General features: G+C 52.1%; 1 protein-coding gene across 2 annotated transcripts in view; it reads right to left on the minus strand.

The window, feature by feature from the left end:
* The window catches only part of LOC135548309 (PDZ and LIM domain protein 5-like), a 116712-nt gene that overhangs the window by 3969 nt on the left and 95878 nt on the right, over nt 1-16865 (minus strand). Inside the window, exons 6-12 of one of the 2 annotated variants that reach the window (XM_064977775.1) lie at nt 16344-16492; nt 15002-15035; nt 10598-10761; nt 5871-6066; nt 5406-5586; nt 4549-4669; nt 4336-4451 (exon numbers count right to left, since the gene is read on the minus strand). In XM_064977775.1, the coding sequence (XP_064833847.1) occupies nt 4336-4451; nt 4549-4669; nt 5406-5586; nt 5871-6066; nt 10598-10761; nt 15002-15035; nt 16344-16492 (961 nt within the window). Of the gene's footprint in view, nt 1-4335; nt 4452-4548; nt 4670-5405; nt 5587-5870; nt 6067-10597; nt 10762-15001; nt 15036-16343; nt 16499-16865 lie in introns of both variants that reach the window. The other variant, XM_064977774.1, reaches the window with a different exon arrangement.

Here is a 16865-nt window from a genome sequence, read left to right on the forward strand (position 1 = left end):
TGCCTGCCTCTCTCTCTCCATGCCCCTCTCTCTCCATGCCCACTATCTCTCTCCATGCCCCCTCTCTCTCCATGCCCCACTCTCTCTCTCCATGCCCCACTCTCTCTATCCATGCCCCACTCTCTCTCCATGCCCCACTCTCTCTCTATGCCCCCTCACTCTCCATATACCCCCCTCTCTCTCCATGTACCTCTTTCCCCATGCCCCCTCTCTATCTCCATGCCCCCCTCTCTCTCCACTATATACCCCCTGTCTCTCTCTATGCCCCCTCTCTCCATGATGCCCCCCTGTCTATCTCCATGCCTCCCTCTCCATGCCCCCTCTCTCTCCCCATGCCTCTCTCTCCATGCCCCCTCTCTCTCTCCATGCCCCTCTCTCTCTCCATGCCCCCCCTCTCTCTCTCCATGCCCCCCTCTCTCTCTCCATGCCTGCCCTCTCTCTCCATGCCCCCCTCTCTCTCCATGCCCCCTCTCTCTCCATGCCCCCTCTCTCTCTCCATGCCTGCCTCTCTCTCCATGCCTGCCCTCTCTCTCCATCCCCCCTATCTCTCCATGCCCCCCTCTCTCTCTCCATGCCTGCCCCTCTCTCTCCATGCCTGCCTCCCTCCTCTCTCTCCATGCCCCCTCTCTCACTCCATGCCCCCCTCTCTCTCTCCATGCCTGCCCCTCTCTCTCCTGCCCTCTCTCTCCATGCCCCCCTCTCTCTCCATGCCCCCCTCTCTCCATGCCTCTCCATGCCTGCCCCCTCTCTCTCCATGCCCCCCCTCTCTCTCCATGCCCGCCCTCTCCTCTCTCCATGCCCCCTCTCTCTCTCCATGCCTGCCCTCTCTCTCCATGCCTGCCCCCCTCTCCATGCCTGCCCCTCTCTCCATGCCCCCCTCTCTCTCCATGCCCCCCCCTCCTCTCTCCATGCCCATGCCTCTCTCCATGCCCCCTCTCTCTCTCCATGCCCCCCTCTCCATGCCCACCTCTCTCTCTCCATGCCCCCTCTCCTCTCCATGCCCCCTCTCTCTCTCCATGCCCCCCCCCTCTCTCTCCATGCCCCTCTCTCTCCATGCCCCCTCTCTCTCTCCATGCCCCCTCTCTCTCCATGCCCCCCCCTCTCTCTCTCCATGCCCCTCTCTCCATGCCTCTCTCCATGCCCCTCTCTCTCCATGCCCCCCTCTCTCTCCAAGCCCCCTCTCTCTCCATGCCCCCTCTCTCTCTCCATGCCCCCCCTCTCGCTCTCCATGCCTGCCTCTCTCTCTCCATGCCCCCTCTCACTCCATGCCTGCTCTCTCTCTCCATGCCCCCTCTCTCTCTCCATGCCCCCTCTCTCACTCCACGCCTGCCTCTCTCTCTCCATGCCTGCCTCTCTCTCTCCATGCCTGCCTCTCTCTCCATGCCCCCTCTCTCTCCATGCCCGTCTCTCTCTCTCCATGCCTGTCTCTCTCTCTCTCCATGCCTGCCTCTCTCTTTCTCCATGCATGTCTCTCTCGCTCTCCATGTCTGCCTCTCTCGCTCTCCATGCCTGCCTCTCTCTCTCTCCATGCCTGCCTCTCTCTTTCTCCATGCCCCCCTCTCTCTTTCCATGCCCACCTCTCTCTCTCCATGCCCACCTCTCTCTCTCCATGCCCGCCTCTCTCTCTCCATGCCTGCCTCTCTCTCTCTCCATGCCTGCCTCTCTATCTCCATGCCCACTCTCTCTCTCCATGCCCACTCTCTCTCTCCATGCCCCACTCTCTCTCTCCATGCCCCACTCTCTCTCCATGCCCCACTCTCTCTCTATGCCCCCTCACTCTCCATACCCCCTCTCTCTCCATGTACCTCTTTCCCCATGCCCCCTCTCTATCTCCATGCCCCCTCTCTCTCCACTATATACCCCCTGTCTCTCTCTATGCCCCCCTCTCTCCATGATGTCCCCCCTGTCTCTCTCCATGCCTCCCTCTCCATGCCCCCCTCTCTCTCTCCATGCACCCTCTCTCTCTCCATGCCCCCTCTCACTCTCCATGCCCGCCTCTCTCTCTCCATGCCCCCCCTATCTCTCTCCATGCCCCCCTCTCTCTCCATGCCTGCCTCTCTCTCTCTCCATGCCTGCCTCTCTCTCTCCATGCCCCCCCCTCTCTCTCTCCATGCCCCCCCCTCTCTCTCCATGCACCCTCTCTCTCTCCATGCCCCCTCTCACTCTCCATGCCCCCTCTCACTCTCCATGCCTGCCTCTCTCTCTCCATGCCCCCTATCTCTCCATGCCCCCCCTCTCTCTCTCCATGCCTGCCTCTCTCTCTCTCCATGCCTGCCTCCTCTCTCTCCCTCCCTCTCTCTCCATGCTCTCACCATGCCTGCCTCTCTCTCTCCATGCCCTCTCTCTCTCCATGCCCCCTCTCTCTCTCCATGCCCGCCTCTCTCTCTCCATGCCCGCCTCTCTCTCTCCATGCCCCCTCTCTCTCTCCATCTCCCCCTCTCTCACTCATGCCTGCCTCTCTCTCTCCATGCCTGCCTCTCTCTCTCTCCATGCCCATGCCCTCTCTCTCTCTCCATGCCCGCCTCTCTCATGCCTCTCCATGCCATGCCTCTCTCTCTCCATGCATGCCTCTCTCTCTCTCTCCATGTCTGCCTCTCTCGCTCTCCATGCCTGCCTCTCTCTCTCTCCATGCCTGCCTCTCTCTCTCTCCATGCCCCCCTCTCTCTTTCCATGCCCACCTCTCTCTCTCCATGCCCGCCTCTCTCTCTCTCTCCATGCCTGCCTCTCTATCTCTATGCCACCTCTCTCTCTCCATGCCCACTCTCTCTCTCCATGCCCCACCCTCTCTCTCCATGCCCCACCCTCTCTCTCCATGCCCCACTCTCTCTCCATGCCCCACTCTCTCTCTATGCCCCACTCTCTCTCTATGCCCCCTCACTCTCCATACCCCCTCTCTCTCCATGCACCTCTTTCCCCATGCCCCCTCTCTATCTCCATGCCCCCCTCTCTCTCCACTATATACCCCCTGTCTCTCTCTATGCCCCCTTTTCTCCATGATGTCCCCCCTGTCTCTCTCCATGCCTCCCTCTCCATGCTCCCCTCTCTCTCTCCATGCCCCCCTCTCTCTCTCCATGCACCCTCTCTCTCTCCATGCCCCCCTCTCACTCTCCATGCCTGCCTCTCTCTCTCCATGCCTGCCTCTCTCTCTCCATGCCCCCCTATCTCTCTCCATGCCCCCTCTCTCTCTCCATGCCTGTCTCTCTCTCTCTCCATGCCTGTCTCTCTCTCTCTCCATGCCTGCCTCTCTCTCTCTCCATGCCCCACTCTCTCTCTATGCCCCCTCACTCTCCATACCCCCTCTCTCTCCATGCACCTCTTTCCCCATGCCCCCTCTCTATCTCCATGCCCCCCTCTCTCTCCACTATATACCCCCTGTCTCTCTCTATGCCCCCTCTCTCCATGATGTCCCCCCTGTCTCTCTCCATGCCTCCCTCTCCATGCTCCCCTCTCTCTCTCCATGCCCCCCTCTCACTCTCAATGCCTGCCTCTCTCTCTCCATGCCTGCCTCTCTCTCTCCATGCCCCCCTATCTCTCTCCATGCCCCCTCTCTCTCTCTATGCCTGCGTCTCTCTCTCTCCATGCCTGCCTCTCTCTCTCTCCATGCCCGCCCCTCTCTCTCTCCATGCCCCCTCTCTCTCTCCATGCCCCCTCTCTCTCTCCATGCCCCCTCTCTCTCTCCATCCCCCCTCTCTCTCCATGCCCCCTCTCTCTCTCCATGCCCCCCTCCTCTCTCCATGCCTGCCTCTCTCTCTCCATGCCTGCCTCTCTCTCCATGCCTGCCTCTCTCTCCATGCCCCCTCTCTCTCTCTCCATGCCCCCCTCTCTCTCTCTCCATGCCCCCCTCTCTCTCTCTCTCCATGCCTGCCTCTCTCTCTCTCTCCATGCATGCCTCTCTCTCTCTCTCTCCATGCATACCTCTCTCGCTCTCCATGTCTGCCTCTCTCGCTCTCCATGCCTGCCTCTCTCGCTCTCCATGCCTGCCCCTCTCTCTCTCCATGCCTGCCTCTCTCTTTCTCCATGCCCCCCTCTCTCTTTCCATGCCCGCCTCTCTCTCTCCATGCCCCCCTCTCTCTCTCCATGCCCCCCTCTCTCTCTCCATGCTCCCCCCCCCCCCTCTCTCTCTCCATGCCCCCCTCTCTCTCTCCATGCCCCCTCTCTCTCTCCATGCCCCCCTCTCTCTCTCTCCATGCCCCCCCTCTCTCTCTCCATGCCCCCCCTCTCTCTCTCTCCATGCCCCCTCTCTCTCTCTCCATGCCCCAGGTATCTGCCAGGTCTCTCCATGCCCCCTCTCTCTCTCCATGCCCCCCTCTCTCGCTCCATGGGAGGCTGACTTACTGCACACACAAAGCAGGTATCATGCCAGGTGAATCCCAACGCCTCCAGAAACTTGTCTCCTGCCTCGATGGGAAAGTCGCAACCATGGCAACTGGTACCAAAGAGTTGATAGTAGTCTGAATGGGAGACGGTCAGTATAATGTTACTTTCATGACGCAAATCATTTCACAGTGCCGTTCATTCCCTAAGACCTTGCTTGCTGTGACCTCTCACCTCTTTCACAGTATGGCAGCCCGTCCTCCAGGTGGAAGGTGTTGTTTCCGATTGGCTGCTGGCAGGACGCACACAGGAAGCAGTACACATGCCATGTCTGCTTCAGGGCATTGATGACTTCCTGTATAAAAGGGATTAGGGGATTATAGGGAATTATATTACTGTCAAAATGCCATAACTTGATTTCAATATGTGTCTGTGCATTAGAAGAGGAAGCTAAGATAGTTGAGCAAGGTGGACAAGCCAAGATACTATACTGTCTCCTAAAGTATGTCACTCACCCCCAGGACCTTCTGCTGGCAGCTGGTGTAGGTAGGGCCAAGATACTATACTGTCTACTAAAGTAAGTCACTCACCCCCAGGACCTTCTGCTGGCAGCTGGTGCAGGTAGGGCCAAGATACTATACTGTCTCCTAAAGTATGTCACTCACCCCCAGGACCTTCTGCTGGCAGCTGGTGTAGGTAGGGCCAAGATACTATACTGTCTACTAAAGTATGTCACTCACCCCCAGGACCTTCTGCTGGCAGCTGCCAAGATACTATACTGTCTCCTAAAGTATGTCACTCACCCCCAGGACCTTCTGCTGGCAGCTGGTGCAGGTAGGGCCAAGTAGAAGGTCACTCACCCCCAGGAAGCTGGTGATACTATACTGTCTCCTGAAGTATGTCACTCACCCCCAGGACCTTCTTGGCAGCTAGGGCCAAGATACTATACTGTCTCCAGCTGGCTGGCAGCAGGTAGGGCCAAGATACTATACTGTCTCCTAAAGTATGTCACTCACCCCCAGGACCTTCTGCTGGCAGCTGGTGCAGGTAGGGCCAAGATACTATACTGTCTCCTAAAGTATGTCACTCACCCCCAGGACCTTCTGCTGGCAGCTGGTGCAGGTAGGGGCAAAGAACTTCTCATAGCAGTGAGCACAGTACACTGTTCCCCTCTCCTCCACGAAGCCAGACTCCACCAGAGACATGTGGCAGTGGGAACAGTTAAACTCCTCAGGGTGCCAGGACATGCCCATGGCCACCAGGAAAGGACCTCTGTGGAAGATAGGAGGTGGTCAGAGGTCAGGGTAACAAGGCAAAAAGAGAGGTTGACTTGTTTTGGTCAAATTAATTTTAAACACCACTTTTTATCAATTTCAGATGTATTTGAAAGGGACTAAACTAATCAGTAAACCCTTAGGATTAGTCTGTGTCCAAAATTCTAATATAGTGCATTACTTTTGACCACACATGGCTTCCCATATTGACTGTTGGTACTGACCTGATGACCTTGTCACAGTGGCCACACATGGCTTCCCATACTGACTGTTGGTACTGACCTGATGACCTTGTCACAGTGGCCACACATGGGGGTGCGTGTTCCCGCTGCGATGTGTTCGGCCCGCTGTACCAGGGAGTTTTGGTCCTTAGGGTGTGCCTGGGGGGCAGGGCGGTCAGAAACTTTGGGTACTGCGGGTACTGGTGCAGTGTTGCTGACCCTCCCAAAACAGGGCGCAGCGCCACCCTTAGAGAAACCTGAAGCAACAGAAAATACACCACAGTTGTTTCAATCACACCATACAGGGATAAACAAAAGATCCCATCCATTTGAGATATATAAAAAACATTGACCAACTGCTGTGTCAGGTAATCAAAACACTAACAACGTACTGCAGACAGGCAGAGCAGTACAGTAGCTGTATTGACATGGCTGTGTGCATTGCGTAGCTAAACCTAAAGACATCTTAGCTTCGGAGTGGTGGGCAGGTGTGATCAGGTATGAATGAGTATGCTGCTTGCTGACAGAATATATTAGATCAAGCTGTGACGTCCCTGTCTTTAGCATGGGCCAGCTGTGTCGGGCAGATCCACTCCACACCGCCCGAACAATGGTTCAATCTTCCCCACCGGGGTGAAGAAACAACATTAAAATAGCCAGAGGAGACATCTGACAAAATGCCCCCCAGCCCCTCAGCACGCGGAGTGGCGAAGAAGAGACTATTCTCCCCTTCTCCCCTCTCTCCTCTCTCTCTGGCTGCATAGAGACATCCAGGCTGAGATCAAATATGTCTTCCCTCAGAGGGGGATGGGTTGAGGGGTGGAGGGGGACAGAGACTCTATTGAAAAGGAGAACCCAATCAAAGAGCGGTGGACTGGGGGGTCAGAGAGCCAGTGCCCCCTCGATTTTCTCATAGTGGAGCAAACGAGCTGAATAAACATGACTGGGGACTGAATAAACATGACTGAGAGGAAGAGAAAGAGAGAGAGAAGGGGGAGCCAGAGAGAGAGAGACGGGGGAGCCAGAGAGAGAGAGACGGGAGAGCCAGAGAGACGGGGGAGCCAGAGAGAGAGACGGGGGAGCCAGAGAGAGAGACAGGGGAGCCAGAGAGAGAGAGACGGGGGAGCCAGAGAGAGAGAGACGGGAGAGCCAGAGAGACGGGGGAGCCAGACAGACGGGGGAGCCAGAGAGAGAGAGACAGGGGAGAGAGAGAGAGGGGAGAGCCAGAGACGGGGGAAGAGAGAGAGACGGGGGAGCCAGAGAGAGAGAGACGGGGGAGCCAGAGAGAGAGAGACGGGGGAGCCAGAGAGAGAGGGGAGGCAGAGAAGGGAGAAGAGCGGAGAGGAGAGGACAGCCGAGAGAGAGACGGGGAGCCAGCGAGAGAGAGACGGGGGAGCCAGAGAGAGAGAGACAGGGGAGCCCAGAGCCAGAGAGAGAGAGACGGGGAGCCAGAGAGACTGGATGAGAGAGAGAGAGAGAAGGGGGAGCCAGAGAGAGAGAGACGGGGGAAAGAGAGACGGGAGAGAGAGAGAGCCAGAGAGAGGACGGGGGAGCCAGAGAGAGAGAGACGGGGGAGCCAGCGAGAGAGAGACGGGGGAGCCAGCGAGAGAGAGACGGGGGAGCCAGAGAGAGAGAGACGGGGGAGCCAGAGAGAGAGAGAGGGGACGGGGAGAGCCAGCGAGAGAGAGAGACGGGGGAGCCAGCGGGGGAGCCAGAGAGAGAGCCAGAGAGAGGGGGAGCCAGCGAGAGAGAGACGGGGGAGCCAGCGAGAGAGAGGGGGAGAGCGAGAGAGAGGGGAGCCAGAGAGAGAGAGACGGGGAGAGCCGGGGGAGCGAGAGGGGAGAGAGAGGAGAGACGGGGAGCCAGAGAGAGCGAGAGAGAGGGGGAGCCAGAGAGAGAGAGACGGGGAGCCAGAGAGAGAGAGGGGGAGCCAGCGAGAGGGGAGCCAGAGAGAGAGGGGAGCCGGGGGAGCCAGAGAGAGAGAGACGGGGAGAGAGACGGGGAGCCAGCGGGGAGCCAGAGAGAGAGAGCGAGACGAGCAGAGAGACGGGGAGGAGAGACGGGGAGCCCGGGGGAGCCAGAGAGAGAGAGAGAGCCGGGGAGCCAAGAAAGAGAGAGACAGAGACGGGGGAGCCAGAGAGAGAGAGACGGGGGAGCCAGAGAGAGAGAGACGGGGGAGCCAGCGAGAGAGAGACGGGGGAGCCAGAGAGAGAGAGACGGGGGAGCCAGCGAGAGAGAGACGGGGGAGCCAGCGAGAGAGAGAGAGATGGGAGAGCCAGAGAGACGGGGGAGCCAGAGAGAGAGAGACGGGGGAGGAGCCAGAGACGGGGAGAGAGAGAGCCGGGGAGCCGAGAGAGAGCAGGGGAGCCAGAGAGAGAGAGAGAGAGAGCCAGCAGAGAGAGAGAGACGGGGAGCCAGCGAGAGAGAGACGGGGGACGGGGGAGCCAGCGAGGAGACGGGGGAGCCAGAGAGAGAGAGACGGGGGAGCCAGCGAGAGAGAGACTAGACGGGGGGAGCCCAGCCAGAGAGAGAGAGACGGGGACAGAGAGAGAGACGGGGAGCCAGAGAGAGGGACGGGGAGCCAGCCAGAGAGACGGGGAGACAGGGGAGCCAGAGACGGGGGACGGGGAGCCAGAGAGAGAGACGGGGGAGCCAGAGAGAGAGAGACGGGGGGAGGGGAGCCAGAAAGATGGGAGAGCCAGAGAGAGAGAGCGAGAGAGAGACGGAGGAGCCAGCAAGAGAGACGGAGGAGCCAGCGAGAGAGAGACGGGGGAGCCAGCGAGAGAGAGACGGGGGAGCCAGAGAGAGAGAGAGACGGGGGAGCCAGAAAGAGAGAGAGAGACGGGGGAGCCAGAAAGAGAGAGAGAGAGACGAGAGAGCCAGAGAGAGAGAGACGGGGGAGCCAGAGAGAGAGCAAGGAGGGAAAAGAGCATAAACTGTATATGATATTGTCACTGTGTGTTGGCTCTATGCTCTAACTAACCCCTGAAGAGGCTTTGGGCAGGCTGTAAGGGAACACTGGAGATTTGTATCTCTGTTTCACTTGAAACACAGCAGGGCTGCCAAACCTCTGGTCCAAACCTCTGGTCCAAACCCCTGGTCCAGGTCCATCAAACTACTACTTCAACCACATCTGGTTAAGTTGGTCTTTTAAATATCCTGTTGAGTGACCGTTTAGAGGCAGCAGTTTCTAGCCCAGTCCCAGGGCTTAGTGGACATGTTCTTGGTTGACACGATGACAGGAGTGCATGGTGGCAGGGAGGGAGGGAGCAATGTAAGGAGGGAGGTGAGGGAGGCTGGATAGATGAGTTAAGACAACACTCATCTCTCTCTGATAAACATCTCAGAGATGTATCACCTTCTGTCATCAATGCTGCCTGGCTTTTACACAGATGGCAGACAGAGGGCATAGTTCTCTCTCACACGGACAGTAACACACACACACACACACACACACACACACACACACACACACACACACACACACACACACACACACACACACAGACCCATGGAACACACCACAACACCTGTATACAACCTAATACCAATCCTGTCCTGCCCAGTGGAGGCTGTTGAGGGGAGAGCGACTCAAAATAATGTCCGAAACTGAGCGAACGGAATGGCATCACATACCTGGAAACCATTGAAACCATGTGTTTGATGTATTTGATACCATTCCACTGATTCTGCTCCAGTCATTAGAACGAGACGGTTCTTCCCAACTAAAGTGCCACCAACCTCCTGTGGTCCTGCCTGCTGCTATGAAAACTGCCATGAAAAACATGACATCTTTAGCACTAGTAGGGGGAATGGTAGAATCACACAGAACATACCATGCATCTGGCCTGGTTCCACACAGTCAGTATGAGGTATGTGTTTGTGAACACAAGGTCAAGTAAACGTAAATGTGATACATACTCTATCTAACAGAGAGGTATCTGTGGTCTCTCATACACCCCCTTTCAACAGCTCTCACTTGAGGTCCCCAGGGAGGCGGTAGGTAAGCATGGGACCTCTCTCGCCTCACACAGCTCTGTAAAGGCCATATATTGTATATTCATATTATGTATGAGAACATACTGCAATAGTAATCTTAGTAATAATGACTCCTAATGACTTCTGCAGAGAAAGCTGCAGTTCTCACAGACCCTGAATCGTCTTTGTTTATTAAAGAGCAAGACATCTTATATATAATTCTACATTTTCACTCAGGAATCGTGGAAAAGGAGCCTATAATTTGAGCTCATTAGCTGAATACAGCTTATTTTATGCAGCTCTAATATAAGCACTGATTCAATGGTGAGGGTTTCCAGTAACAGCACAGGTCTGCCCCCTGCAGGTCAAGAGAAGCTGCTACATGAAGTCACAGTTAATGAGTACTGTTGCCTGTCTCAGGATGTCTTCCGGTGGAAAGTGAGAACAAAGGGATGCAGCCATAAGAGGTTAAAGCCAAATGGTTCAGAAAGCTACTAGATGACCTCACATTTCAGTCATACACATAAACATTCTTCCCCTAAATAAATGTTTGAGTAAAGGGCAGAGCTCTCAACTTAGAAAAATTAAAGATGTATATTAGCATTTCTGACTCATCCATGTTCAACAAAGGCTGTAATATAACTCCGCTTCAAGCAAATATGTTGTTTTATCATAGCAGCAGGACACACACAATAACAGAAACATCATCAGAATGTGTAAACACGGCCAGGTGAGTGAACCTAACCACAGAATCCTCTGGGCAGACAGTCAGAAGAATAGCATAGTGGTAGTGTCATGGCGTTACAGTACCTGCTGAACCTCCAGCTGGCCAGGAGGGTTTGACCTGGGCAGACGGGGTCTTGAAGGTGGATGGCGGGACACTGCTGCCATTCCTGGGGGCTCCTGGGACTTTGGTCATGGTCTTCACTGATGTTGTGATGTGGCCACTGGGCGGGGCATTCTCAACAACTTTACTGGAGAACAGAAAACGACTGCTTATAGGCCATTGTTCAGGGACACACATGAACGCCTTTGAACGCACACACGTTTGTTTTACTATCCTTGTGGGGACCAAACAGTTGATTTCCCGAACCCGAACCGTTAGCCAGTGGAGGCTGCTGAGGGGAGGCTCATAATAATGGCTGGAACAGAGTAAATGGAATGGCACCAAACACCTGGAAACCTTGTGTTTGATTCAATTCCACCTATTCCGCACCAGCCATTACCATGAGCCCGTCCTCCCCAATTAAGGTGCCACCAACCTCCTGTGCCATTAACCGAATCCTAACCTTAACCCTAACCTTAACTCAAAACCCTAACCCTAATTGTGACCCTAACTCAAAACCCTAACCCTAATTGTGACCCTAACTCTAAACCTAACCCTAATTGTGACCCTAACTCTAAACCTAACCCCTAATTGTGACCCTAACTCTAAACCTAACCCTAATTGTGACCCTAACTCTAAACCTAACCCTGATTGTGACCCTAACTCTAAACCTAACCCTAATTGTGACCCTAACTCTAAACCTAACCCCTAATTGTGACCCTAACTCTAAACCTAACCCTAATTGTGACCCTAATACTAAACCTAACCCTAATTGTGACCCTAACTCTAAACCTAACCCCTAATTGTGACCCTAACTCTAAACCTAACCCTAATTGTGACCCTAACTCTAAACCTAACCCTAATTTTGACCCTAACTCTAAACCTAACCCCTAAGACTAAAATAGCCTTTTTCCTGTGAAATGACCTAACTTGTCCAAATGTTCCTTGTTTTAATATCCTTGTGAAGACTTCTGGTCCCCACAAGGATAGTAAAAGTGAAAAACCTATACACATACACAAATATAAATATACACATACACACACAGACACTCCATCATACTTCAGAAATGCTTTTCCTTTATAGTATTCAAGGTTCCCAGGTTCTGGTAGGGTTGGTGTTGTTTATTCAGGACTATTCACATCACCAGGCTGTGCCAACTGAGGCCTGTCAGTCTCTCCCTCAGGCCCAGGCCATGTTTGTTATGGCAACCTCAGCCATGGTTACAGTACAGTATGAGTTTAATCCAGGACAGCTGTTAGAATGTCATTCCATTACAACACGCCTCCCCACTAAAAACTATGCAGACTTACTTCCTTATTTTCGGCGTTAGTAAAACTCCCACATTCTGCATCCTCTCCTACCCCCAATATAAAAGATGTGCTTCTCTTCCTGTTCAAGTGCATGTTTATGTGAAACAATGTGCAGACCATGCCCAAAAATAACTAAATAGTTGTTGGAAATACAAGTGCATTGGAAGCGCTGTTTTGAAGACAAAAAAAACCTTGGGCTCATTATGTGACTGAGTCACATCCAGCCCAGGCACTAATCATTACAATGAATTAGCAGGAAGCTCTGAGACACACTCAACCATCAGGCCAATTAAGAGGAGAGATGATTGGATTAAAAGCTGTGTCTGATGAAAACCATGGTCAGTATATCCAATAAGGATACAGGATACTACCCAGCGTCCAGATGGCGCATCACTAAGGAACAGAGGAACACAATTAGAGTTGGCATGGTCTCTATCTCTCTCATTCTCTCTTTCTCTCCGTTCTTACTCTCTTTCAGTGAAATAATGTATGTAGTGGAGCTGCTCATAACAACACAATTGTGTTGTTCTTTCAGACTCTGCAACGTTTCCCTCCATGACATTGATGGTTCTATAAATAATACTTGTCACTAGTGCCTGAACCCCTATGGTTAGGTCTGTACTACTCGTGGTGTTCAGACTATCAAGGATTGGAGCAAGCACGCTCAGTATGGGCAAGCTGTATCCAGAAAGTAGCTGGTTCGAATCCCGGGTGAGAAAGACTTGCCCTTAGGCAAATAACCTGACTTGAGTCTGACTTGATTTGCTCCAGGTCATATTGAGTTGTATGAATGTAAAGTTGGTCAGCTACGCTGTCATTTAAATATGTCTTGAGGATACTGCCCTCTACTGATGATAAGGATCCATTACTATAGACCAAGCATTTTTTAGCAAATGCTCTTATTCAGAGCTACTTACAGTAGTGAGTGCATTTTATTTATTTATTTATTTCATACTTTTTCGTACTGGTCCAGTGTGGGAATCGAACCCACAACCCTGGCGTTGCATGCGCCATGCTCTACCACCTGAGCACCTACTGCACAGTCAAGTGTTTAGATACTGTACTTCATAGCAGAAGAAGAAACAGAGAAGGAAGCTCAAGGGAAACGGAAAAGGGGACAGGAAATGAAGAACAGCTGAGAAAAGCATACAACTTTATTGATATATAAGCAGTTACAATCCTCAAGTAAAATTAATATGGTTAGTGTAAACAACAAAACAAAATGAAGATAAAATACAAAGATACACACAAAGTATCAGAATGAAGTTGGAACAGAAGTAGAAACAAACAGAATAAACACAAAAAGTCGTTTATTACAGATGATAATGTGCAGATTTAATCTCAATCTGCTTCTCATGCGGTCGCACCCCCCTGACCCCAGAACAGCCTGTATTCTTCGGGGCATGAACACATTGCTCAATTTGTATTAAGGGACTCAACATGTGCCAGGAAAATATTCCCCACACCATTACACCACTGCCACGAGCCTGTACCGTTGACACCAGGCAGGATGTGTCCATGGACTCATGCTGCTTACGCTGACTCTGCCATCAGCATGACGCAACAGGAACCGGGATTTGTCAGACCAGGCACTGTTTTTCCACTCCTCAACTGTCTACTCGATTCCTGCCATTCTCCTTTGACCTCTCTCATCAACAAGCTTTTGCTTGTCGCACCCTTCTCTGTAAACCCTAGACACCGCCGAGCGTGAAAAGAGCCGGCACCAACGATCATACTACTCTCAAAGTCACTTAGGTCACTTGTTTTGCCAAATCTAATGTTCAATCCAACAGTAATCGAATGCCTCAATGCTTGTCTGCCTGCAATATATAGCAAGCCATGGTCACGTGCGAACAGGGTGGTGCACCTAATAACCTGGCCATTGTGTGTATGTACTAAGGCAAGGTAAATTAAGGGAGAGTATTTAACTCAAACACACACACACTCACTCACACTCACACTCCCCTAACACACCAGCAGGCTCACTGTACACACACATACACAGCAACGTACTAACTAATTCCAGTAACTACTTAAAGGGATGTGGTATAGGACAAGACACAGGTGGAGGTATAATGTGAAATCTCAGACTGCTCTAATGTGAGATCTGAGACGGTCTTTCTAGTTAACTACAGGCTGATTGAAATGAATAAAACACAGGCAGAGAGATGTTACTGGGCACAGCAAACTACAGTCTACTGCACGTTGAGTGTGCGTGCCGAAACACTGTGGTGCCTGTCTCTCAGCTTGTTGTACTGTTGTCCCACAACCTTTGGGTCCGGTTTGTTCACCCTAACACACCCAAAGACACAGGAAAGGAGGGGAGATGGAGGGAAGGAAGGAAGGAGGAAGGAAGAAAGGAGAGGACACAGGAGGGCAGACAGGAAGAAAGGAAAGAAAGACATTGTAAAGAAAAATAAATAGACAAGAAATGTTGAGGGAAAAATAGGACAATGGAGGAAATAAAGGAAAAATACAGAAACAGTCAGGTTTGCCAGTGGTGGTACTTCCTGACAGGAGAGCTCTATCTGAGGGATGCTGTCTGTAAACCACATCTCTCTAAGAGGGAGAGATTGGAAGTCTCCTCCTGGCAAGCCCTGATTACCCACAATCCCACTAAATACCCACAATCCATCTTAGTGACATGCTGATTGGCGGGGCTTTGGTTGGGAGAGCAGCAGGGTGCATTTACTGCAGATGAAGATGAATAGGGGCAGAAAACAGACCTGAGAACCCCCAGAACCCCCAGAACCCGCAGCTCTCAAAGGCGATGAGGGTTGGCCAACCCAGCTAACCCTGCTTGAGCAGTTTCCACTAGGGTTTCCTCTGATGTGGCTTCCTGTAATGAAGCCTTAAACTAAGCGTGATACTGAGCGTCTCATGGATAAGGAAGTATGGGCTAAACTCAGAATCCCAATAATGACAAGCTCCTGTGGCATGCAGGATGAGACATGGAGTGCCAGAAAGCTCAGATCAACCCAACATAGTAACAGTAACAACAACAGCATCAGCCTCACACACCAGGAAACTACCCTCAGATCACATGGGATCAGACTGACATACCCCCAACTACTCACTTCTTCCCAGCGCTGTTCTCCTGGGCTCCTTGGTCTGTGAACAGAGGAGGAAAGAAACTCATCAACATAACAACAGAGATTGTCAAATGTGCGTGTAGACGTGTGTGTCTTATAATGGAAAATAATTGATTTTTATTTATTTTATTTAACTAGACAAGACAGTTTAGAACAAATTCTTATTTACAATGACGGCCTACCCTGGTCAGAACCGGCCTACCCCGGTCAAAACCAAACATGGTCTGTAGTGACTGCACTGAGATGCAGTGTCTTAGACCGCTGGCCACTCGGGAGGCCATGGGGTGACCAGACAAAAACAGAGTGGTGCTACTGATTTTAAATGCTCATTTCAGCAAAGTAGATATTGATAAAGAAAATATACCTATTTAAAAAAAATCTGTGGCTCATGATTCATGTAAGATAGCTCTGGCCCAACCCATCAGAATTCTCAAATCCAAACTTATCGTGGAGAAGAAATGTTAGTGGGCGTGGCATTTGGCCGGACTGATGTGGATGGCTAGCCAGGCAAGTACAAACCACTCTCCAGCACTCATTCGCATCAACAGCCCCACACATTAAACATTGTATAAATAACCTCAGCCTATGTGTGGAACAGAGAATGACTTCTAATGCACTGCTCCTTGTCAGCTCCATGTCAGTTTGTATCAGCAGTGCAGGTCTAACACACACAGGGCTGGGGTGATGACAGAGAGATGGATGCTGAGGCCCAGAGACAAGCTGCTCCAGGGGGACCAGAACACAGAGACAGAGCTGTGCCAGGGGGACCAGAACACAGAGACAGAGCTGTGCCAGGGGGACCAGAACACAGAGACAGAGCTGTGCCAGGGGGACCAGAACACAGTGACAGAGCTGTGCCAGGGGGACCAGAACACAGAGACACAGCTGTGCCAGGGGGACCAGAACACAGTGACAGAGCTGTGCCAGGGGGACCAGAACACAGTGACAGAGCTGTGCCAGGGGGACCAGAACACAGACAGAGCTACACTACCAGGGTGTGGATGCCCTAATTTCAGATAATTAAGCTAAATTACAGAAAACACTGTACCGAACCCACTTTCACCACTGTAGCATTGAGATTCCCTTTTCCAGAGCTGACAAACATGTGGGCTTTGGATTCTTTTTTTATGCTCCCAAGTGCTGTGTGCGACCACCAGTCAATGTGGCTGGTAAGAATAGGTATTCTACCAGCCAATGCTCAAATCTACCAGCATTTTGCTGATGACTGGTGTTCATTTCCCACCCTGTGCACTACAGGGACGAACATGCAGCACTGTCGTAACCTGTACTACAGTCTACTTATGTAAAGTGCAAAGGGGGTACCCACCTTTCTCTGTGCCGGTGATCTGAGCCAGGATTCTGAAGGACCTGGATTGGGAGGTTCCGGTGCGAGGATGCCAGTCCTCTGTGTCCTCGATCAGACGCTTCTTACTGGCCTCGCTGAGGGGCGAGGCGTGGGTCAACTCTGGTTCAACTCTGTTCCTGAGACCACACACAGAATAAAGTCATCATCATCGTTAACATTCTTTTACAATTATCATTACCACTCAGCATTCATAACAATCACTCATAATAATTACTTCATTATTCAGATTCATTTATTACCTTCATTCATGTTTTTATATAGTAGCATAACACAAGTACCACATGTGTTCTCGTTCACACACTGGTACAGACAAATACACTCGTACTTTCAATGCTACAGGTATACTTAGACAAGACAAACATACACACATTCACTAAGTGTCCACAGCTAGATGTTCCATTACAGTACCTCCTAGGGCCAGTCTTTGGGGGGACTCTGCACACAGACATTGAGAAGGTGGTAAGAAAGGAAAATAGAAGGAGA

The sequence above is a fragment of the Oncorhynchus masou genome, chromosome 11, assembly GCF_036934945.1.
Source record: "Oncorhynchus masou masou isolate Uvic2021 chromosome 11, UVic_Omas_1.1, whole genome shotgun sequence".
Taxonomy (NCBI): Eukaryota; Metazoa; Chordata; class Actinopteri; order Salmoniformes; family Salmonidae; genus Oncorhynchus; species Oncorhynchus masou.